Below are 24,666 nucleotides of genomic sequence, written 5' to 3'. Positions count from 1 at the left end.
AGTGTGCAGCCCTGGCCTCTGCAGTGCCATGACAACCAGCTTCCCAGCAATCATCCCTAATAACTGCCACACACTCATGGTCTCTTCCACCTGGGCAGAGGCTCCCCAGGGAGTTTGAGCGCTTCTCGGAGCAGCTGCACAAAGCTTCCTGGTGGGAACAAACTGAGACAGAGGGAGTGAATGAGCAGGGAGACAAGTCTCGAACCTATGATGTATGGAGTGGGCCCAGGGACCTGGGGACACTGGCCTTATGTTCCCAGAGCCTACTGGCTATAGGAACATGTAATTTCACAAAGGAGGCATAAAGCCCCAGGCACACCTTTTGCCGTTCACCCACCTTACACAGAGAGGAATATGATGGAGTAGTGAATGACCAAATATGAATGCTTGTAAAGCTGGGCCTCACTGCTACCAGATTTCTTCATTAGGCTCCTGTTGAGACACCCACTGCCAACTCATCATCTTGTCTGGACTGGAGCCGTCTCCCTTTACTGTTGCCTGCTGGAGAGAACGTGCTCACAGACCTCGTGCAATCAATATCTTTCCAGAATGACAGTTCTCAAAAAGGCACCAGCCTCACTTGGCTCCTATATGATTAGTCCTCACAAAGGAAGGACAAACCAGCCCCCAATTAATGAACTTGTCTGTGGATGGCAACCCAAATTCAGCCTTTAGATTGACAGGGAAGCCCTCAGCCAAACACAGGTTCTCGCTGCCCCTCTCTGTTGATCACAGATGCCGGCGGAAGCTTTTTTGGGGTCTAACCCCAAAGCTAAGCAGTCCTTCAGATACTGTCCTTGCTCGGGGAGCACATGGTTCTTTGGGTCCCAGGCTCTCCAAGCCTCTGTTTCCTCAGCTGCGAAGTGGAGATCGCTCTGACCCTGTACAGTGCCTGGCAGAGTGCTGCCTTTCTGGGGGACCCATTGCCTGCACTAGGATCACTTAACTCCTCATCAATTCTGAATATATATACATATATAGTTAAATAACAGAGAGAAACATAGCGGGTGGCCGAATTACCCAGTCACAGGAAGAAAAGGGTGCAGTGGGCTGAGGTGGTCAAAGAAGGCTTCTGGGAAGAGAGAACTGCATATTCGTATCCCCCCAAATTCATATTTTGAAAGCCTAACCCCCAAAGTGATGATGTTAGGAGGTGAGGCCTTTGGGAGTGCTTAGGTCAGTGGGTAGAGTGCTCATGAATGGGATTAGTGACCCTATAAAACAGACCCCAGAGAGCTCTCTCATTGTCTCCACCATGTGGATACAAGAAAATGGCCCTCTGCAACCCAAACGAGGGTTCTCACCAGAATCTGACCACGACCATGCTGCCCCCCCGTCACCGCCCCGCTCTCCTTCTTCCATCCTCTGGAACTGTGAGCAACTTCTGTTGTTTATAAGCCACCCAGTATATGGCATTCTGTTCCAGCAGCCCGAACTCAGACAGACCGAGAATGAGCCTGGATCAAGTCCTAGCACATGCTGACTACCCCATAGACATCGGTCATCATCACTGCAGTGCGAAAACCAGAGGTGACAAACTGCAGCCCGCATGGCTCACAGATAACTTACATTCGACCACACACTAAAAACAGTTGCTAACATTGAAACATCAGGGTTCCTCAGAAAAATTTACTTTACAAATGAAAGAGTCTGGCTAGGCTGGACCCACATTTCTGCATGGCAGCCGTCAGCAGGACCTGAGTAGAAACAGCCCCCACAATAGTTCGCCACAGTCCCTACCGCCCCCTGTTGTGTACCCATGCATGCTTCATCCCTTTCCCTGCCTGCCTGGCTCCTGCAAGCAGGAGTTCTCTGACCCTGGTGTAAATGACAAGTAGGCCAGTCAGGTCACAGTGGTGTTTGAGAAGGAGAGAAGGGGGCAGGAACACTGGAGCGCTGATCTGAGGTCGGTTACAAGGGCCCCGAATGCCCGGCCGAAGGGTGGGGACTGCTAGGGATTGGCGATGGGGCGTCCCTGAAGGTGTCTGAGCAGGGATGTCGCATTGGTGTGGGACAAGTTACACAGCACACAGCAGGATGACATACAGTCTCATGTTCTCCTGCTAAATCCTCATGGTCGCTGAGCCATTTGGCTTGCTCTCTCTTTGCTTCTGCTGTGTTCTGCTTACTCTGGATTGTGTCCGCCTGCGGGAACAGCAGTGGCAGCAGGAGTGCTGGGAGGAGAGGGTGGCTGAGCTGTGGTGGTCCACCAGCTCCCTTGGAAGCAGTAAAGCTGTCACAGCTCATGCCCAGAAGCGGTCCGTTCTGGCCTGTTTTCCAAGCCAGCTGTGGAGGAGCAGCTGCTGAAAGGGACCTGCAGGGAAAGAGAGCTGCCACTGGAGCCCTGAGAAATAAGAGCAGCTTCCCAGAGTCCGGGGTGGAGGGTGGGGACACTCTGGCCCCTTCCTTGGTTGGCAATATGGGAAAAGTAGGGTATTGATTTCCTATCGCTGCTCTAACACATACCGTAGACTTAGTGAATTTACAATACAAAAGTATCTTACAGTTGCGGGTATTGGACGTCTAAAATGTGTCTCACTGAGCCAAAATTAAGGTGTCTTCAGGGCTGTGTTCCTTTCTCGAGGCTCTGTGGGAGAATCTGTTTTCTTGCCTTTTCCAGATTCTAGAGACAGCCGCACCCCTTGGCTCCTGGCCCCTTTCCTCCATCTTTAAAGCCAGTGATTGCCGCCGAGTCTTTCTCACATTGCGTCACTCTGACACTGATTCTCCTGCCTCCTTTTACACATAAGGACCCTGTCATGACGTTGGGCACATCCAGATAATCCAGCATAGTTGCCCCATTTTAAGGTCAGGTCATTTGCAACCTTAATTCCCCCTTGCCATGTAACATAGTCACAGTTTTTGGGGATTAGTGTGGACATCTTTGGCTGGGGGGGAGGGCGTGCTTATTCTGCTTACTACAGAGGAAATGAGCAACTTTTCTTTCTTTAAGAAAAAGACAAAAAAGCTTCAGTCATAAGTAAGGAGGTGGACTCTTTGTTGAAGGAAGTACCAAAGAGCACAAGGGACCCTGTCTCTCTCGCTCACTCTTGTAATGCCTCCAGCACGTATCAAAGTGCTTCCCATCTGTCAGACAATACAATACACCCTGGGTGAATAGTGTGTGACACTAGTATTTGTTGACTTCTGACTGTGTGCCAGGCACTGTGCTGAGTGTCTAATCTGCTGTTATCTCATTTGATCCTCATAACCATGCAAAATGAGAATTGATATCTGCATTTTAAAGATAATGAAGCTGAGTCTTAGATGTGGATAATTGACAAAGACAATCCAGTCTGTAAGTGGTGGAGCATGGTTCCTAGTCTGAATACACCCGACTCCAGAGTCCATTAATGTCTCCTGTGCAAGCCTGAGAGACATGCCTGAGGAAAGCAATTTGCAATTTATTGACCAATGAGCTCTCTGTGTCACCAGTCATAGGGTCTCACTGTCCCCTAAAACTGTCTTTATCACTTCAGGCACTTACTCATGCAGATTCCCCTGTCTCACATAGGAGACACCCCCCTCTTACACCCCAAACATCATCACCAGGGGTCAGCTAACTACGGTCTGTAGGCCACGTCTGGCCCACCACCTGTTTTTGTGCAATTCCAACAAAGAGTGAGGGTGTTACCTTTTTTTTTTGTAATTAGGTATTTTATTAAACTATGCATGTTCCTTTTTAAATTTTTCAAGTACAGTTGACATGCAATATTACATTAGTTTCTAGTGCACAACATAGTGATTAGACATTTATATAATTTACAGAGTAATCACTGAAAAGTCTAGTACCCATCTGACACCATACATAGTTATTACAATATTATTGACTACGAGTATATTCCCTATATTGTACTTTACATCCCTGTGACTATTTTTATAACTGACAATTTGTACTTCTTAATCCCTTTCACCTTTTTCACCCATTCCCCCAACCCCCTCCCATCTGGCAACCATCATTTATTCTCTGAAGCTATGTTTGTTTCTGTTTGTCCATTTATTTTGTTTTTTAGATTCCACAGATAAGTGAGATCATACGGTGTTTGTCTTTCTCTGTCTGACTTAGTTCACTTAGCATAATACCCTCTAGGGCCATCCATGTTGTCTCAAATGGCAAGATTTCATTCCGTTTGATGGCTGAGTAATATTCCTGTGTGTGTGTGTGTGTGTGTGTACACACATCTTTCTCCATTCATCTGCTGATGGGTACTTAGGTTACTTCCATATCTTGGCTATTGTAAATAATGCTGCAATGAACATATGGCTGCATGAGTCTTTTCGAATTAATGTTTTTGATTTCTTCAGATCAATACTCAGAAATGGGATTGCTGGGTCATATGGTAGTTCTATTTTTAATTTTTTGAGGAATCTCCATACTGTTTTCCATAGTGTCTGTACCAATTGGCAGTCCCACCAACAGTGCACAAGGGTTCCCTGTTCTCCACATCCTCACCAACACTTGTTTGTTGATTTATTGATGCTGGCCCTTCTGAAAAATGTGAGATAATCTCACCGTGGTTTTTATTTGCATTTCTCTGATGATTGGTGATGTTGAGCATGTTTTCATATTTCTATTAGCCGTGTGTACGTCCTCTCTAGAGAAATGTTTATTCAGGTCCTCTTTTTTAATCAGATTGTTTGGGGGTTTTTTGGTGTTAAGTTGTGTGAGTTCCTTATATAATTTACATATTAACCCTTTATCAGATGTCTCATTGGCAAATATCTTCTACCATTCAGTAGGTTGTGTTTTCGTTTTGTTGATGGTTTTCTTTGCTGTGCAAAAACTTTTAAGTTTGATATAGTCTTATTTGTTTATTTTTTCTTTTGCTCCCCTTGCCCAAGGAGACACATCCAAAAAAATATTACTAAGAGTGATGTCAAAAAGTTTACTGCCTATATTTTCTTCTAGGAGTTTTATGGTTTCGAGTTTTACACTTCAGTCTTAAATCCATTTTGAGTTTATTCTTGTATATGGTATAAGAAAGTGGTCTAGTTTCATTTTTTTAATGTATCTGTCCAATTTTCTCACACCATTTATTGAAGAGACTGTCTTTATTGCATTTATATTCTTGCCTCCTTGGTCATAGATTAATTGAACATATAGGTGTGGGTTTATGTCTGGGCTCTCTATTCTGTTCCATTGACCTATGTGTCTGTTTTTATGCCCGTGCTATGCTGCTTTGATTACTATAGCCTTGAAGTATAGTTTGATATTGGGTCCCATGATACTTCCAACTTTTTTCTTCTCAAGATTGCTTTAGCTATTGGGGTAAGGTTGTTACATTTTTAAATGGTTGAACAAAAATCAAAAGAAGAATGCTGTTTCATGACACATAAAAATCAGGTAGAATTTCAGTGTCCAAAAGTAGAGCCTCATTGAAATACACGCTCATCTGGTTACATATTGTCTACCCTGCCTTCACACTACAGAGGCAGAGTTGAGTACCTGTAACAACGACCAAATGGCCCTCAGAGCCTAAAATGTGTAGCCTCTGGTTCTTTGAGGAGAAGTGTGCTGGCCTCTGATGTACCCACAGCTTGTTGATCATGCAAGGTTCAGTATGTTCTTAAGCCTCACGGGGTCATCCTAGCCCAAACTGGCTCTTCATTCCTCCTCCCAGGGAATTTTTGGTGCTTTTCTTCTATCTGGGAAAAAAAAAAAGGGTTTTTGACTCTTCGTGGACTATACTATGTTCAGAAGTATTTTGAAGACAGTTATACAAAAGTCAGGGACCAGTGCAATCTCTTCTTAATTGCTCATTCTCCATGATGCTATGCGTTGTGCTGCCACAGGGTTCACTGTCGAACAATTATTTGCAGACGGAATGAAGGACTGTATGAAAAGCAAATTGCAAAGGTTCAGCTACTGGGCATCATTGGTTCCCAATTCAGAAGCCTCTGAGTCTTAATATGATGTGAGGTCCCAGTCTCCAGCCCATGTCTGGAGACTTTGTCATTAGGCCCGTGGTAGTACAGTAGCCACTAATTAAATCTTAAACTTCTTCTCTCACTCATTCTCAGCTGGATCAAGGCCAGCGTTATCCATCCGTGGGAGTTCTTACTCTCCGTGGGAAAATTGTTGGCCGTTTCTCTCATTGGGCAAAATTGTTGGATGTGTCTTCTGTATAGTAAAAATTACTGGCTGCATCTCAATCGCCGAGCCTTTTCTCTCCGGGGGCAAAACTGTTGCCTGCGTATCTCTGAAGGAAAATTGCCATCTGCCTGACTCTGTAGGAAAATTGCCAGTTGTGTCCCCATTATGGGGAAATTGTCAACCATGTCTCCAAACAGAAAAGCGTGCCAGCTGTGCTTCTCCATAGAAGAAATGTCAGCAGAAGTGAGCAATTGAAAACCCTGTGCGTGATTCTGAGTCTCTTCCTTTTTCATCAAGCACAAACCTTCCCATTCCCCTGCCTAGTTTCCTGTACTCTCCCTCTTATCTGCTCGAGTCATCAAAGCCAGGGTGGTGGTGACGTAGTTCAATCCCAAATGAAAGACACTCGTACCAAGAAAGGTGACCGTCAAGTGATAGTCCAAAGACAAGCTCTTGTGTGTCTGTGTCACAGCCCAGTTAGAAGACCTAGAAACTGATTTATAACTGGTAGCACTTAAGATCTGACCCCAGTAGAAAAACACCCCAGGCTTTGAGTTTTATTTCACACCAAGCTTGCCTTCAGCAGCACCCACTTTTGCATTGCTGCTGCCTTCCCTATTATTCTGGGTACAAGTACTGTGCTAAGGGCTTGACATGAAAGATCTCACCTGTCCCACAACCACCCCAAAGGTAGGTGCTCTTCTTATCTCCACTTGACAGCTAAGGAAAATGAAGCTTGGAAGGAGTCAAACCACTTGTCCAAGTTTTCATAACTTATAAGCAACAGAGCTGGAGTTCAGCCCAGACCTGCTGAGTTACAGCCCCTTTACTCTTAGCCACCACACTATATGGGATGCAGTGTGAGGAGCCAGAAGCATCAGCTGTATGTGACCTTGGGTCCCCTCCTGACCCTTCAACACGGGCATGAGTTCCTGTGCAATGTCCATTGTGAGGTCCAGAGAAAGGAGCCACCCTCAGGAATAGCCTTTCCCTGTGGTCTCCCTACATTCTCTCTTCTTCCATTCCCAGGGTCCACCCACCAGCATACTGCGTGCTTCCTGTCTGCTTTTGCCCCGGTTGTAATGAATGCAGTTTTAGCTTTAGGTTTCTCCAAAGTCAGCAGTTTTCTTCTCAACTGTTCCTCTGTCTTATTTGCGATTTCCACTCGTTCCCAGAATTCTGGGACTTGATTCATTTAATCAGTCATCTGAGCTCTCCCAGGTGAATAGCCCTGTACCAGGCACCGTGAAAGACAACAACAAACACAAGATACGTCCAGTTCCGTGGAGACAGATTCATGTCTGCACATGTTATAACACAAAACACTGTCCGCTCAGGCCACCTAATACAGTCGTCCCTCCCTTAGCCTCAGTGTTGCTTTCTGTGGTTTCAGTACCCACGGTCAACTGCAGTCCTAGGATATTAAATGGAAAATTCCAGAAAGTCACAACTCATACGTTTTGAATTGTGCACCATTCTGAGTAGCAGGGTGAAATCTCACACCATCCCGCTCTGTCCCACCCGGGATGTAAATCATCCCTTTGTCTAGCACATCCATGCTGCATGTACAGTATAATACGATGTTTTGAGATCATATTGGCATCATTTTTATTATAGTACATTGTCATAATTGTTCTATTTTATTATTATTAACCTCTTACTGTGCCTGATTTATAAATTAAACTTTATCATAGGTATGTATATACTTGTGTAGGAAAAAAGGTAGTATCTATAGGGTTTGGTACTCGTCACGGTTTCAGGCATCCATGGGGGGGGTCTTGGAACATAGCCCCCACAGATAAGGGGGGGCCACTGTATAGCCTCTGAGATTTAAAAGAAAGTGTCCGTTGCTTTTGACTATAGCATTGTAACCCAGTGTGTTTCCAGGAACTCTGTACTAGGGAAGTACTGGGCCGCAAATGATTTGCTGAGAAAACAAAATGGAATAGTGGGGAGGGAAGACATGTGATCCAAAATGAATTGAAATAAGGATTAAAGTTAGGGGTAATCATGCCCCCCTATTTGGCCATATTTGGAGCCATTTTTGGTTGTCACAACTGGGGGTTGTGGATTTAGTGGGCAGAGGCCAGGGGGGTTGCTGAACATCCTACAGTGCCCCAACCACAAAGAATTACTTGGCCCAAAATTCAGTTGTACCATGGTTGAGAAACCTGTATTCATGAATGTTAATTTTTTACCTGCAGACTTCTCAGCACTTTTAATAAGCTAATTGCATTGTCAGTCCCCAAAATTGGGTAGAAGCTTCCCAAGCTTGTTGGCCTCCGAATCTGGAATACCTGACATATCATGGGTTGAAGTCACTTTGGGAAGGCTCCCCTACAGTAACGGGGATCAGTAGAGTGAAACTGAAAGACAAGACGAGTGGAATTTCGCAGGTCTTAACAATCTAAGAGCTGGAAAGGACGCGGTAGGCAATCCTGCCTCCTTCATTTTACAGACAAGGAAACAGACCGTTGCCCAGTCACTCAAATGATAGGCAGTAGGACAGAGGTTAAGAGCATAGGCCGGAGTTCCAATCCTAGCTCTGCTTCCTACAAGCTGTAGAACCTCTGTGCCTGAGTTGACTGATTGGACTGATTTGTGGAAAAGGGAAATAATAATATCTAGGAATATTGAATGAGTTAATGCATGTAAAGCGCACGGCAGAAGGGCTCAACAGATAGTAGGTATCATTAAGAGCCGGCTAATTTGTGTCCAGCCTGGATTCCCCAGCATCCCTGACTCCCAGTCTGATGTTCTTTCCAGTCTCCTGTGATGGACACAGATGAGGACCAGGGGCACCGAAGTGGGAATGCTTAGAACATGAGGGAGCCCGGTTTAATTGGATTGTTTGAACGGAAAGCTGGTATTGACAAAGCAAGGAAAGCCTGGTGTGGAGGCAGTGTAACAGCGAGGCAGTCAGATGGTCAGTAGAAAGCCCATCTCTTCTCCTCGTTAGCTGTGTGATCCTGGGCAAGTTTCTCAACCTTTCCCTGTCTGCCTCACCTATAATAAGTAAGGACAGGGACAGTACTTTCCTCATAAGTTTGAGCATTAAATGGGATAATGTATACAAAGCATAAGGACCAAGAAATGGTAGTAGACGTCAATATTATTTTTGTTACTATTATTGAGATCTCTGAGATACACATTTCCTGCTGGCAAGTCTGACACATCTGGGCTATCAGGACTCTCATCAGGATTGCTTGATGAGATCCTGATAGCCCAGATGTGTCAGACTTGCCAACTATATTGAAGACAGACAACGAGAAGCCACTGAGCTTCCGGAGGGGTGGCCGGATGGCTCAGTTGCTTAGAGCGTGAGCTCTCAACAAGGTTGCCAGTTCAATTCCCGCATGGGATGGTTGGTGACTGGACTTGGAGCTGAGCTACGTCCGCCACAACTAGGTTGAAGGACAGCTACTTGGAGCTCATGGGCCCTGGAGAAACACACTGTCCCCCAATAAAATTTATTAAAAAGAAAAAAGAAAGATTGCTGCCTTACGAAGGGACCAAAGCTCATCTCTCTACCATGGTTCTCTTCCTTCTCTTGATGTCTTTCTTTTCTGGAAGCTAGCTGGAAAGCCTGCAGGTCAGCAGGATTTCTAATGCCAAGCCAAGGGTCTCCAGGAAAAATACCAGTTTTGATTTGTGTCAAGATCTGTCCCTCAAGCACTCAATCCTTCTGTACCACATGTTCAGGAACTTACATGGAGGTTTTGTTTGCATTCCACTAGCTGGTTCCCCGGCACTTTCATTCTCCTCTGATAATGCAGTAAAATCTCACACCTATCTCTAAATTTGTGTAACTGATCAACATTTATCTCTTCCTTGAGCCGGTGAGTGCCATGAGGGTAGGACTGGATCTTTCTTGTTCCTTTGTGTCTGGCATTTAGTACCGGGCCTGGCATGTGTCCACCCACCAAATGCTTTATTTGTATGTTCTAGGTAATATACTAAGTGTTGTGCGTGTGTGCATGCAGAAAAGATACTTACATAGCTGACAAATGATTGCTTAACCTGAATTACTGAAAACCTTGAATTACAGATGACTTTCTGTGGAATGTATTTTTTCATAGTTTTCAAGGACTTAAAACAAATTTGAGGTAGTACAGCATTGCTTAGATAGGGTTTTTTCAGGACGTGTTTAATTCATCGATAGGTATTGTTTTCATTTAAAACTTAAAATGGCTTGTCAATATTTATTCATTTAACATATATTTACTGAGTACTTCCTATGTTCCAGGAACTATAGCCGAACAAACTAGACAGAAGACCAAAAAAAAAAAAATGCCTGTGTTCTATTAGGGGAGACAAATAAATGAAATGATTAAACGTCCATGTGCATAAACTGAGGGAGAAGGACCGTGGGAAGAAAGGTTACGTTACTGCTGATGGGTGAGAGATGGCCTGAGGGGCTGGGCTTCCTGTCGTGAATGTCTGGACAGGGTCACACAAAGTCCTGGGTTCCCACCTTATCCTTGCCCCAGTGGTGGTGTGGCTCCTACTCGTGCGCTCGTGGTGTAGAAGCCATGCTCCTTATGTGTTTGAAGTGGACTTTGGCTGTACAGAAAGGACAGCTCTCACTGGTAGCCTTTCCAGCGTTACAATTCCATAGATTCTCCCGTGATATCTTCCCATAGCTCCTAAAATAAGGTCTTGTACATGGTACAAGGCAAAATTGCACCATGATTCAGAACAAAGACTTTGAAGTCAGACCTTAATTCCCAACGCAGCTCTGCCTCAGTCGGGCTGTGCAACCTTGGACAGGTTACAAAACCTCTCTGTGCCTTAGTTTTCCACATCTATAAAAAAAGGAATCTTTGTTCCTACTTCATAGTATTGTCGTAAGGGTTAAATGAGATTAAACATGTAATGTATGGGGCCTAGAATATAATAAGCTTCCCACTGGCAGTAATTATTAACACTATATAATGTTGCTGAATGAATCAAAAGAATCCATGAAGTTGATAGTAAGACTTGGATGGATAGGAACTGCAAAGTGCTGTTCTGGTACATTATTTATATTCTATCCTCTGTGCTCTACATAAATAATTAGTGGTGGGCTGATTAAAGAATTCTTTTCTGTTTCACCTCCAGCTTTGGGGACGTGTCATTTTGAGGCTTTATAACGGTGTTACACTGGCCCCCAATATGCCAAGTGATTCTTTGTAAACAGGCTTTACGTGATTTAAATACCCCTACAGGTTCTGTAGTCCTTGGTCTCAAATTCTCAAGTCCTAATGAATGAAATCTGATCAACCAATATAGCAGCAGCACATGATAATGATGATAAAAATAGCAACTAATATTAAGAACCTACCATGTGCCAGGCAGCTGGGAAAACTAAGTCTCGAGTAGTAAAGAAAATGTCAACCGCTGGTAAGTGGCAGAGGCAGGAATTGACCCACTCAAGAACACACTTTGCTGAGTCCTTCCCACCTGCTGTCCCTGCAGATGACCAGCTGCCCCCTCCTCTCTATTAAGACGTTTTGCATGGGGTCTGCTTGGTGTCTCTAAGTCCCCAGTCCTCATGAGACTGCCTTAAATCGAAACTAATATGAAAATGTATTTCTGCATTGTGAGGGTACCAATCAGAATCCAGGGGCCATCGTTCGCGCTTGATGAACTACAAGAGATAAGAGCCCGTTCTGAGACATTAGAGCAGAGACTGTAGTGAGCACGTGGGTTTCTGTTGCCTTGGGGTTTTTTAAATTCTCAAGTTCAATTCTGATTGATCAGGTGTTTTTGGCTGTTGTTCCCTGAAATGGTTCTGTGAAAAGAAGTATTTTGGTTTGGCTGGTGGGTTAAGTCAGCAAGGTTTGAAAGAGAACTCATTATATTCTTAGGTTTTCCGCATGGAATTTGATACTGACAGTGCGAGCGCATTGAGCAGGCAGGAAAGTGGAAGCCTTAGAGGACAAGTTGAGTCAGTAAATTGCAGGCTAGTGTTTGGTTCAGCTTAAAATTGTGATACAAACACTAAGTGGAGCCATGCGCAATTGCCGTTGTTATAGGTCAAAAAATAAATCCACCTAGCTCGACAATCATACATGCTAAACACCCAGAGACGAAGAATTCAATAATTTTTCTGGCTTTGGTTCCAATCAAGCAACAAATATTTATTGAGCATTTGTGTGCAAGACTCTCAGTACAAAGATAAGAAAAACCAAAATTCTGTCCTGAAGAAGCTTACACCCTAGTTGAGATAAGACAAACCCATGGATTATTAAATAATAATGTGAGAAATGATAATTTCATTATGAGAATTACCTGAGCACATGCTAAATAAATGAGCCAGACCAGGTATGATGGGGCTTCAAAGAAAAGATCATTTGGGGCTAAAATAGTATGTGAAAGATGAGGCATTTAGAAGGAATGATCAGGCAGAGCATAGAAATGGGAAACGTCAAGATTATGTTCTATACAGCCATCCAATTTTTGAACCAGAGAAGTTCAAAATCAAGATAGAAAGATGAGACAAGGCAGCTTATGACAGGCTTTGCTATCAAACTGAGGAGGTGTGTCTTTTATTCCTGTAAGTAGAAATTAGTTATTGAGATGATAAAGTACCTGGGTATCAGAGCAAATGGACAATATACACAAGAGACTGATGAGACAAGAGGCACAGAAAAGTTAAGTACACCATGACCCAAGAGATATGAAAACATATCCACACAAAACTTGGAATGAATATTCATAATAGACAAAAAGTAGAAACAACCCAAATGTCTATAAACTGATAAATTGGTCAAGAGAATGTGGTATATTCATTTAATGGAATATTATGCAGCCATTAAAAGGAATGAAGTACTGATGCATGCTACAACATGGATAAGTCAGACATAAAAGACTACACTATTGTACGAGTCTATTTGTGCGAAATTTCCAGAATAGGCAATTTCATAGAACCAGAAAATAGATTAGTGGTGATGGTTGCACGACTATGTGATTATACTAAAAACCAATGAGCTATAATCTTTACATGAGTACATCTTATGGTATGTAAATTATGTCAATAAAGCTATAAAAATTTTGTTAAGCATCTAAGCTGACTCCAGGTTTTGGTATGTGCAGTGACACCCAGAGACGAGGGGACATGTGAAATGGAGTTGGATACATAAACCTGGAGCTTAGAAATGGTCAGTGCAAGATAACTAACTGGATGGGACAGGTCCCATGCCAGTCCTGCCATGAGAAAGACAATACAGAAACCAGGGACAGGTCTTTCTTCTGCCAGGGAGGTTAAGGTTCTCTGTTCATAACTTACTTACATCTGCAGACACAAGCCGTATTCCAAGTTAGACGGTGGGTTTTCTAGCTGGCCTCAAAACATGTTAAAAGCCATTGACAGGGGCATGCTCAATTCATCTTGTTTTTGTTCTGCAGTTTTTGAAGAGCCGGAAGATCCAAGCAACAGGTCATTTTTCTCTGAAATTATCTCTTCAATTTCGGATGTGAAGTTCAGCCACAGTGGGAGATATATCATGACCAGGGACTATCTGACCGTAAAAGTCTGGGATCTCAACATGGAAAACCGCCCCATCGAGACTTACCAGGTACAGACCACCACCCACCCATAGGTGTAATGAACAGTTCCTTAGTGGGTTTCCAAGTCAGCCTCTGCCTGCAAGGGCCAATTACAACACAGACAAATGTAAATGCCACAGCCTTGAAGTGCCGTAGGATTGAAGAGGAGGGTGCATCTGGAGGGGCTGGAACTCAAGTTAATCCTTATCTACTGAGTACTTAATGTGCTATGGATACCACAGATACAGAAGTGAATAAGACAGACATGGGCCTGCTTTCCTGGAGCTGGCTGTCTGGTAGAGAAGTGAGATGATGAACAGGAAATTGAGCATGCAATAGTATGTTGAAAGGTCTGGAGTCAAGAGAAATGTGGTGTGTTCAGAAAGGAGCTCCTTCCACCTGGAATGTGGAACCCAGGGCCAGAAAGAAGAGACTAGACATGTAGACCCCAGCTAAATAGATTAGGTTATTTTGTCTTTAGGCTGGGTCCCATAGGGAGCCAGTAAAGTTTTACACAGGAAATGACAGTATGAATTTTTTGTTTTTTATCCTGTGTTTCACTGCCATTTGCCAAACAGATTAAAGGAATTTAGGGAGGAGGAGATGGTGGCGTGCAGGTGGAGGGAAGATGGAGAGTCTATGAGGTTTGCTAACTGATGGAGTGTGGATAAAAGAGGAATGAAGAAGACTGTAAAGGTTTGGGGCTTGAGAATTGGCTAGAGGGCTGCTAGACTTACTGACAAAGGAGAAGGCATTGTTTAGGATTTCTTTTTTTTGAAAGGGGAAGGCTTTGAGATAGAAAGGATTTGAAGAAGCTAATTTCCAGGAAAGAGTACAATGGAAGCAAAGATCCAGATTCAGGGATAAACTAGTCTTAAGATATCTTGGGTTAGATAAAAAGAAGGGAAATTTTAGACAGAGGGATTTGACTTACATATTTCTTCGTGAGATACAATTCACATACCATCCTATTTACCCTTTCAAAGTATACAATTGAGTGGGTTTTAATCTATTCCTAAATTGTGCAATATCACCACTATCCATTCCAGAACATTTTTATCAAAGACCTAAATTGTGCAATATCACCACTATCCATTCCAGAACATTTTTATCAAAGACTAACATTTTTAAATGAGCATTCTGGTTGTGCTGGGAGGGAGACAGGGAAAGTAATTACGAAGTTACTGCTTTAGCGACAGAGGTGGCCAGAGTCTTGATATATTTTCAAGGTAAAACCAACAGGATTTGATGACTAAGTTGATGTGAGATAGAAGAGGAAAAGATGCATCGAGGATCACACCAAGATTTTTATCCTGAGCAATTAGAAAAGTGGAGTTGCCATATTATTTACATGAGAAAATCGCGAGTTTAGTTTTGGACATGTTGAGACAATTAAACATCCAGAAATGATAAATAGCTCTATGTGAGTCTGGATAGATCTAGCCTAGAGATATAAATGTGATACTCATGAGTGTATAAGAGGATATTTAAAACCCTAGGACTAGACAAGGTCACCTAGGAAATGCGTATAATTAGGAAAAAGAAGAGGTCAAGAACTGGGGCCCCAGTGTTTACAGGTTGGGAAGAAGTGCATTCAGATAGGAGTGAAACTGAGAGGAATATCCTAGAAGCCAAGTGAAGAAATTGTTCCAAGGAAGTGGAGTCATCAACAGCCAAGCGCTGTTGCTGAATCAAGTAAGAAAGACCAGAGAATTGACCACTGGATTTAGTAATGTTGAGATTCTTGGTAAGAAAGAGGCCCAGGAGACGTGAATGAATGTCTGATTGGAGTGGGTCCAAGACAGATGGTGAATAGAGGGTGTCAACACAGTGAGTACAGAATGATGTCAAGAAATTTTATTCTGAAGGGGAACAGAAAAAGGAATAAGCCAGTGGAGAGGCTGATAGCAAAGGAGCAAAGTCCTTGAGCAAGTCCATTGTAGAACTGACGGAAGATAGACAATTCATTCATCAAAAAATGAAGAGTATATAGCTAGTAAGATGTATGTAAATTATGTGATGGGAACAGTTTCTCTTTGTGTGTGTAAAATACTCATTAAGAGAGTTTATATTATTGATTTAAAGTGCAACTGTTTCTTCCCAGCCATATTTACCTGTTTGGTACAGGTAAGGAAGGGCAGAAAAATAAATTTAATCAATAATAGGGTTCTGCCAAGTGAGTACAATGGAGAGAAAGCCAAGTTTGTTAAAGGTATATACTAAGGGAGTGATTGATTGTAATGATGGACCACTGAATCTAAGTTAAGTAAGGGGGGACAGAGGAAAATAGTTAGATCGATGGATTTCAAGAATTGTAAAATCAAGTGGTAGCAATAAAGCAATACTTGTTGAAGGGGTACAGTCATAGGAATGACCACGGAAAGCAAAGGACAACACTCATTGAAAATGATGAGACTAGGTAACTGAGATACCAGAGTATTTGAATCACTAAAGAACGATGGCAGGAATGGTGATGGAAGAGAGATCGAGGTGCTAGAATTGCTTCGCAGAATGAGGCAGAGGGACTCAGAGAACTTCTGGTGACCATAAGAAGGGTGGGTAGCAGGAAGCTGAGCTTGTCAGCATGACTTCAAAGGAGCTGAGGACTAAAGGCAGGAACAGTGGTCTGGAGCTTACGTCCAGCGACTATGTGAGTAATGTCAGGAGAAGCAGATCTTTAACTCAGAAGAAAAAGGAGAAGGAAAAGTTCAGAGAAGAGGTTGAGGACACGCAGGAGTTTGATGACTGACTGAGCTCCAGAGCGTGCTGTAGGAAGGTCTGGGGACCAGAATTCAAGACCACAGATGTAGTTGAGATAGTTTGCTCACCTTTGTGGTTCAAAGAGCATCCCATGTGTATTGGAGGTCTTATTGTCCCCCAAATTGGACCTGGACTTCAGGGCTCAGCTCTTCAGGGCCACAAGCTCTCAGTCACTGTCTTTCCTCTTCAGCTCAGGGCTAGAGCCAACACGAGTCCTCTTCCAGCTGCACAGAGAAACCATCTAGTGTTACAAAAATCTTCATACAAAAAGAGAGAAGGCAATGGAAACTAGAACAGCGTGAGTCTGGGTACTATTGACAGGTGTGACCTACTGGAGAGCCTTGATTAGAGAAAAGGAGATGCAGGCTGCATAGTCCTGAGAGCAATTAGCACTTTCGTTTTAGGGAAAGGCTTTTAGAACGAAGCTATTCTTAGAACACAGCTAGCAGTGACATGGAAGAGTCAGCATTTTAAGATTGTGGCTCTCAAACCACGTTTAGCTAGCAGATTTGGAAATCTACTTTCTAGAACACTAAGAAATAGGTATCATAGCACATGTATTGAAATATCACAAAACTTTATTTTAACTTTAAATGGCTTATTTCAAAGCAATTTAAATTTATATACTGTATCAAAGATGACAGACTCTAATTGAAGGTATACAACACTGACAGACTCTAATTGAAGGTCTACAACACTATTGAAAAAGATTGTGAGGCCTGGTCCCATGGAAAACATGGGTAACGCTCCCACTATGTATTTTCATACATCAACTGAGCTCAGCATATTTCCATGAATAAAAAGCTGTAGGCTTAAGTCTGATTAGCTATTTTCAAGTTTTTCCTATAGAACAGGGGCTGGCAAACTGATTTGTGGGCCAAACCTAATCATTTTGCGTAATCTGTGGTTGCTATCATGTTACAATGTAAAGTAGTGTATGTGACAGAGGCCGGATAGTCTACAAAACCGAAAATGTATACTGTCTGACCCTTTGCAGAAAAAATTTGTCCACCCCTGAAATAGAACAAACCAATCGAGTTGATTCTTGCTAGGCCTCAATAGAGTTGTTGAGCGCCCATTCCCTGCACAACGTCAGGCTTCCACAACTGCCTAAGTGTGAACCACTGTGCTTAGTGGCAAGAAGGCCAAACACAAGCTATTTGGAACATCGAGAGAGTTCTCTTTTGCTTTGTTCTCTGGATGTTTCTCATTTCTCTCCACTGAAGGAGAAAGGTCCATCTTGTTCGCCTGAGATTATTTTTTAACAGAACATAAATGTAACATACCTTCATAGTAGATGTTCTTTTCCTTCAGATGCCTTCAGGTGGTGGCAGGCAGGAGCTTCCCAGAACTTAGAGCCGGAGGAGAAAATAATGGTTCAGACAAGGTTTTCCCCTAAATCCTTCCTGACTTTTGTCCTTTGGGAATTATTAATATTTATGGTCACAGGAATGTAAAAGACAGCATGGGGAATACAGTCAACATTGTAATAATTAAGTATGGTGTCAGATAGGTGCTAGATTTATTGGGGTGATCACTTCGTAAGGTATGTGTCTAATGACTGTTGTACACCCAAAACTAAATATATGTCAACTATAACTGAAAAATAAATTTCACAAAAGATTTACAGCATTCTTGGTGACATGGTTCCTGCTAGTGAACCACACTTCCAAATCACACACATTTTGACACTTAATTACTCACCTGTGGTGTTTCTACACACAAAATGCCAAAGGTGAATGGTGAGTTTCATAAAGAAGAGGGCAGCTCGAGCCAGGCCATAAAGGCACAACACTGCCCTGTTTCTAAACCTCACTGCTCTGTCTCCTCTCTGTCAAAATCCTCATTATTTGAAAGACAATAAATATTTGGTACTTTTCCTACCAAAAGAAAAGTTGGGTGCTTATAGTGAAGTAAAATAATACTCTATCGCCTTCTTATAACTTTACAATTTCACCACTGTAGGACTGAGAAGTATTGCATTATAGAAACCTGCTTCACCAGGTGTTTTCAAAATTGGTTTCTCCCTTCTCAGAACACTCACATCTGTGCCTTACCTTACAAGTGCTCCATACCAGATAAGAAGGAAAAAGTAGGGGAAGATAGAGCTGAAAATAAAAAATTTATTTGGCTCATGTTTTCCCTCCAAAAAGTAGGAGAGCTGGAGTACCAGGATAACAGATTTGGCTTTCATTGCCCACTGGATTCAATCCCAGCTTGGCATCCTTTCCCTTCAGAAGCCCAACTCCTCTCCCTCTATTACACACAGCCCAGAAGCAAGGCAATGATAAAGGCAAGAATCAGGCTTTCTTTCTAGAAACAAGACCAATTCTTGAGGTCAAGATCTTCCAGCCATTGGAAGAAAGGTTCAACCCCCAATCGATGCTCTTAATGTCACCATCACCTTTTTCTGAGGAAAACAGTCTGTGCTATTTTGGGGGAGGGAAAATAGTCAAGACCAGGGGTAAGCAAAACTATAACCCAGAGCCCAATCCTGTGTGCCACCTGTTATGCAGTTTTACTGGAACACAGTTCATGCTCCTTTGTTTATGTATTGTCTATGGCTACTTCTGCATTATAAGGGCAGAACTGAGTAGCTCCGACAGAGGCCATAGGGCCCACAAAGCATAAGTATTTACTCTCTGGCCCTTGGTAGAAAAAATTTGCCAACCCCTGGTCAAGACCCAGAATCAGCCCTCAGACACTCACCTGCTTTTATCCTCAAAGATTCTTAACGATCACTTAAGATTTTCATCCCTACAAACAGAACTGGCCTTCTAGACCTGAATCACATCTGACAGTCCCAGAAGGAGAGGATGGGAAGGAGAATGAGTTAATTTACAGCAGAGATACCAAGCGCAGCACACAGGCCTCACCTGGCATCCTCTTTCCCCATCTTAACAGGCCAAAAACCCTGCCACCGACAGAGTCCCTTGTCCCCATAGCACTGAAGCAGATACCCTGCAAGGCCCAGACCTTTAGGGGAACAAGACAGTAAAGGTGGAGGAAATTAATTTGCAGAGTTAGAAATGTTTACACTGTCCAATAACTCAGAGACTTTTTAAATACCCAGAACATGGGGTGAATCTTACCTCATTCTTCTGCCCAGTAAGAAGCACACAGTTGAGCTCTGCATCCAGCAGAACTCTGGAGCCAAGGGAGGAGCAGGGGCCCAGGCTATAAGAAAAGAGAAAACGAACCATCACTCCTAATCTAAACAAAGGGAAACAGTGCTTTTCACAACATCCCTCTGCCTTCACCCAATGCTGTCTCCCTCTTGGCCTGACCTCAGTTCCTTAGTATAAGGTGAGGCTAATGAGACAGAGCAAGTGGGGAGGTAGATTGCTGCAGTAATCAAGAGGGTGCACTTCGGAACCTGACTACTGGGGTTCCGTCCTCGTTCTGTCATTTCCGTTCTCGTGTGATCTTGGACAAGTTGTGTTATACTCTGGGCTTCATGCTCCATTAAAGTGAAGAGAATAATAGTACCTACATCATACGATGATTTTAGAGATGAAATGAGATTTTATGGATAAAGCGCCTGGCTAACAACAATCTAGCACACTGTATTGATATATGCTGTTACTATGAATACTCCCTACTGGTGGGTTCAGGAAGGATTGCCCTCAGAGAAAAACTGAACCCAGGTTACTACCTTTTGAGTTTTATTCATCTGCCTATTTGGCAGGTACACCTGAGTTGCTAAATGTAACAGGAGAAAAATACCCAACCACACTGACCCACCTCATTAAAATTCACATCCAACAACTTCAAGTGGCCCTTAGTGCGTTCCAGCAATTCTGCACTATTTTCCAACCATTTCCCATCCCCTTCCTCACTCTCAGTTGGTAACTTTGCTTCCTATTTCACTAAAACATAAAAACAATCAGTGGATTGCATACTTGCTGCATACTCCAGGAAGGCTACATTCTATAAGCACATACTATGGAGCAGACACCTTCCCACAAATCATGTATTTAATCCCGACCCCAATACAGAGTCCACTCGACAGTTTCGCTTGCATAGACATCGCCAAATTCTGGTACCCAAAATGAACATGGCAGCTCCATCCTTCCACTCGCTGCAGAGACAGATCCACAAGCCATCCTTGGTCCTGTTTTTCATTCCAGGCTTCACAGTTGACCCACCCACCACTCCCATCATTTCTCCCTCCAAACACGTCAAGAATCTGACCACTTCCCACCACGGCTTTTGCCCTGATCCAAGCCATCCTCTATCACCCAGGTTATTACTGGTCTCCCTGCCTTTAGTATGCACTCTCACATTTCACAACACAGCAGGCTGTGCTTTGTGTAAAGTCCCTTCGCTTTCCTCAGAACAAACGGCCTACGAGAACTGGTCATCTGCCCCCACACTGGAATGAAAACACGCCAAGAGTATTCTGTTCACTCCTGTTTCCCAGGCACATAGCAGGCATTCAATAATTATTGGTTGAATGAATGGTGTCCTCTAACTCCTGTGAACAAATCAGCTTAGAAAATGGGGATCCGCCACTCAGTGGGCCCTGCTCTGTGCCACCGTACACACCTACGCAAGCTTGTGTAATCCATGCTACCCGTGTAAGCAGCTCACCAACCCATCCTAATGCCCCACAGCTGGGAAGGGCCGAGCCTGGATTCAGACCCCGGCGTCATGTGAGTCAAGACCCATTTACACCGAAAGAATTAACAGCTCACATCAAAAGAGGAGGTATTCAGAGAAACAATCATTTCTTTTTTTAAATAGTAACTGACCCTGTTGATGTGTTTCCCATCCTGCAGGTTCACGACTACCTCCGTAGCAAGTTGTGCTCCCTCTACGAAAACGACTGCATTTTTGATAAATTTGAGTGTGTGTGGAATGGGTCAGACAGGTAAGAAGGGCTCTGTGGCTGGGGAACCTTCCAATGGCGGGCCTTGTGGCAGAGGTCCTGGGCAGTTTGTCCTAAGCAGAGTGCAGCCAAAGGGAGGTCAAAATCAGGCGCTAAGGCCTGGCAGGGATGCGTTGTGTCCTGGAGTCACTGGACGCCCCTGAGATCAGGTCTGCAAAGACGGGAGGGCTGTAGGGCAACCCTTGAACCCTCTTTCAGGACTGGAAGAGGTGACCATTGAATATCAATGAGAAGAGTCCTATCTTTTCCACACAAGACACCCCCAGAGCGAAGCCAACATGCCTCAAATGAAGTTCACTAATAATCCACCAGCAAATTCCAGCATGAAGAAATAGTTCAGATTTCTGCCAAGTGCACTTTCTAGATCAAAAATGATCTCTTGAAGCTGCTCGCATAGACCTGGCCAAAGGCCCTGGTGGTTCATTAGCTGAATTCTTGTCGGCCTCATTTGTCACATTCCCTCAGAGTGATTTATTACTGTTTTAAGGCCTTTGATTTCAACAATACTTCATATTACCTCCCAATAGTTCATTTTTAGCCTGACAAATACAGATGATTCTGACTTCCAGGAGAACTAGCGCAGGCTACCAGGGGCCGTTCCCTGACGAAGGCGGCACCGTAAACCACTGTGCCTGAGAGCACTGAAATTCTACCATGGCAAAGCACTCAAGATGCGCGCTTTTAGTGAGCACGAGCCTTCCCTCGCCCTTCTTTGGCTTTCTTCGCCAATGAACCAAAATGAGCCCTCCACTTAGCAGGCCTGGAAGGAATCACCACAAGGCAGAGGACACAAGTCACACCATGCAGTTTGTATAGGGCAGAGGGGGCAAAGCACATGTGATGTATAAACAAAAGCTTGGCCACTTACCAGCAGTGTGACACTGCACAAGTGACTTACTTCTCCTCGTATGTAAGTCTCTTACATGGAGTAACAGAGGCTGAAACAAGATGGCAAGGATAAAGCTCTCAGTGCCCTGCCTGAGAAGGAAATAACAGCTCACTCTGCTGCACACACACATTTTACAGCATCTGCTTCTTGAGCCAGAGCACCCGAATCTAACCCCTGATTAATGTGCCTGGCACAGCTGACAAAGGACCCCAAAACTTACCCCTGGCTGTGGCCCAATCTGACCAGTTCCCTTCACCTCTCTACACACCCAGGTCACAGAAAACAGATGAGACGCTGTTTAGCCATCCTCACCTGCCCAGTGGGTTTCAGGAGGCTCTCGGGGCAGCCACTGTGGAATGTCACACAAGGAGCGCTCTCTCTCCCTCAGCCTGTCACCATTAACGATTCAGTCCCTTGCTTCTGGAAGGCTTCTGGCATTTACTGCTCTCCTGATGAATTGTAGATATGCCTTTAGAATAGGGAACTCTTAGAAAACTCAGAAACCACCTGTCGGTCCCCTATAAAATCTTATTTTTCCCATCCTAAATCCTTTTAAAACTTGAATTCGTTTACTTTCTTGTCAAGTCAGGCCATGGTGACACCCATTTTTCAGATACATTTTCTGAAAAGGCCGAATTTAGAGCTAGCGCTCAGCGGGCGGGGGAGATGATATGCCTGGGTCAGCGACCTTTACGATTCAGCATTTCTCCCACCTCGCTGGCCATCGCCTTAGAGGTCAGGCTGCAGGGGTGCCTTTTAGATGTGCACAAGGATTCGTTGTTTTCAAAGTGTTCCCACTTTCCTGACCTCACTTCCAGCCTCACAATGCTGATGGGACGTAGGTAGGGCTGGGATCATGAAAACCACTCACTTACTAAGCCAAAGCACCGAAAGGAATCTATCAAACAGAAGGAATTAACAAGGAGGGTTATCAGGATCCTTGTGTCCAAGCCCAACCCACGAGCTTGCTGCTCTTAGTGATGCCAAAGGAAGTCAATAATCATATTATAGAACCTGGTTGGGTTTTTGTTTGTTTTCAGTACAACGTCTGGTGCCATAAGCTGGCCACTGCGTGGTGTCGTTTGCTCTAGAAAGACACAGTAGAGCGGTGTTACTGCCTCTCTCCATAGCACTCGGTGACTCCCTACTTCCTCTCTGCCTTGCAGTGTCATCATGACCGGCTCCTACAACAACTTCTTCAGAATGTTCGACCGCAACACCAAGCGTGATGTGACCCTGGAAGCCTCGAGGGAAAACAGCAAACCCCGGGCTATCCTAAAACCACGGAAAGTGTGCGTGGGGGGCAAGCGGAGAAAAGACGAGATCAGTGTGGACAGCCTGGACTTTAGCAAAAAGATCTTGCATACAGCTTGGCATCCTTCAGAAAATATCATAGCAGTGGCGGCTACAAATAACCTATATATATTCCAGGACAAGGTTAACTAGGCGGACAAGTTATTATTACTTAATAATCTCACATATTGAATACTAGTCAAACACGTTTTTAAATGTTTCTTTGGGTCTTTATTTGATGCATTGACTTTAATTTCCCTATGCAGAAAACAATTGGGATGACATTAAAAGGAGTCCAACTTTCCCAAATCCCCCGTTCTAAGAAACTTTTGTTCAACCCAGTAAGTCCCGGGACAATTCTGTTTAGAATTGAGAGCTGCCAGCTAACAGTAATTCTTCCATAGTTGACCTGAATTTCCGATGCTTTTATTGCCCAGTTTTCTCTGGTGGGTCCCGTGTTTTGTTTCTAGGTGTCTGCTGAGATAAAATGAGGTTGTCTGTAGTATTTAAAGCAAAAAGATGTGGTGGTTTTTTTTTTAATTAAGCAATTCCATTTGATTGAAAAATTCCACGCGAAAAATAAACACCGTCTACTCAGAGAAATTCTCTTTGTTTTGTCAAAAATCAGAACTCGTCAGCATCTCCCGCCCCTACAGCACTTTTTCCCCCCTATTTTCTTTTTTAACGATTTCATTTGAGCCAGAGATTTATGTCCTACGGCTGTGAAGAGGATGCAGAATGAGAAGGGTCACATCAACACTGCTATACTCTTTTTTTTGTAAGCGCCATAGAAACAGCCTGAGAATTTGGCTGTTTTGAATGCTTTGGGGGACAGAGAAAGACCATTTTCTACACAGTGCTTCTCAGAGTTAGGTTGGCAAGGCCATGTGGGGCCAGATTCTATCTGCTGCCTTGTTACTCTTGCTTTTTGTAATTTTAAATGGCTCCCTATAATCCTCTACGTACATGTTCACTGGCTTTTTCTTTGCAACTTTTTCCAGCTTATTTATTCTATTGATTTCTAAAGGGCGAGTCCTGGTTGTTTATTATCAATTGGCATTCTAAAGGAAGCAGTAAGTTGGAGGCAGTGGCACTGCCCATGACTGCCTGAGAAAGACTGGCCCAGTCTTTTTGGATATGTCTCCTAAGCAGCCCCCTCCCCAGTTCCTGGTTTGGTAACCAAAAGTAACGATCCATCAGTCTCCACTA

General features: G+C 43.7%; 1 protein-coding gene across 4 annotated transcripts in view; it reads left to right on the top strand.

Annotated features, from left to right (window-relative positions):
* The window catches only part of PPP2R2B (protein phosphatase 2 regulatory subunit Bbeta), a 368,799-nt gene extending 344,742 nt beyond the window's left edge, over positions 1–24,057 (top strand). For all 4 annotated transcript variants that reach the window (XM_081034956.1, XM_081034955.1, XM_081034957.1 and 1 more), the window contains 3 exons: positions 13,484–13,653; positions 21,166–21,257; positions 23,331–24,057. In XM_081034956.1, coding sequence (XP_080891082.1) covers positions 13,484–13,653; positions 21,166–21,257; positions 23,331–23,610 — 542 coding nt within the window. In that variant the 3' untranslated portion in view covers positions 23,611–24,057. The remainder of the gene's footprint in view (positions 1–13,483; positions 13,654–21,165; positions 21,258–23,330) is intronic.
* The last annotated feature ends 609 nt before the right edge of the window (positions 24,058–24,666 follow it).

The sequence above is a fragment of the Rhinolophus hipposideros genome (assembly GCF_964194185.1).
Source record: "Rhinolophus hipposideros genome assembly, chromosome: 23".
Lineage (NCBI taxonomy): Eukaryota > Metazoa > Chordata > Mammalia > Chiroptera > Rhinolophidae > Rhinolophus > Rhinolophus hipposideros.
This window is presented reverse-complemented; position numbering and strand designations above follow the sequence as displayed.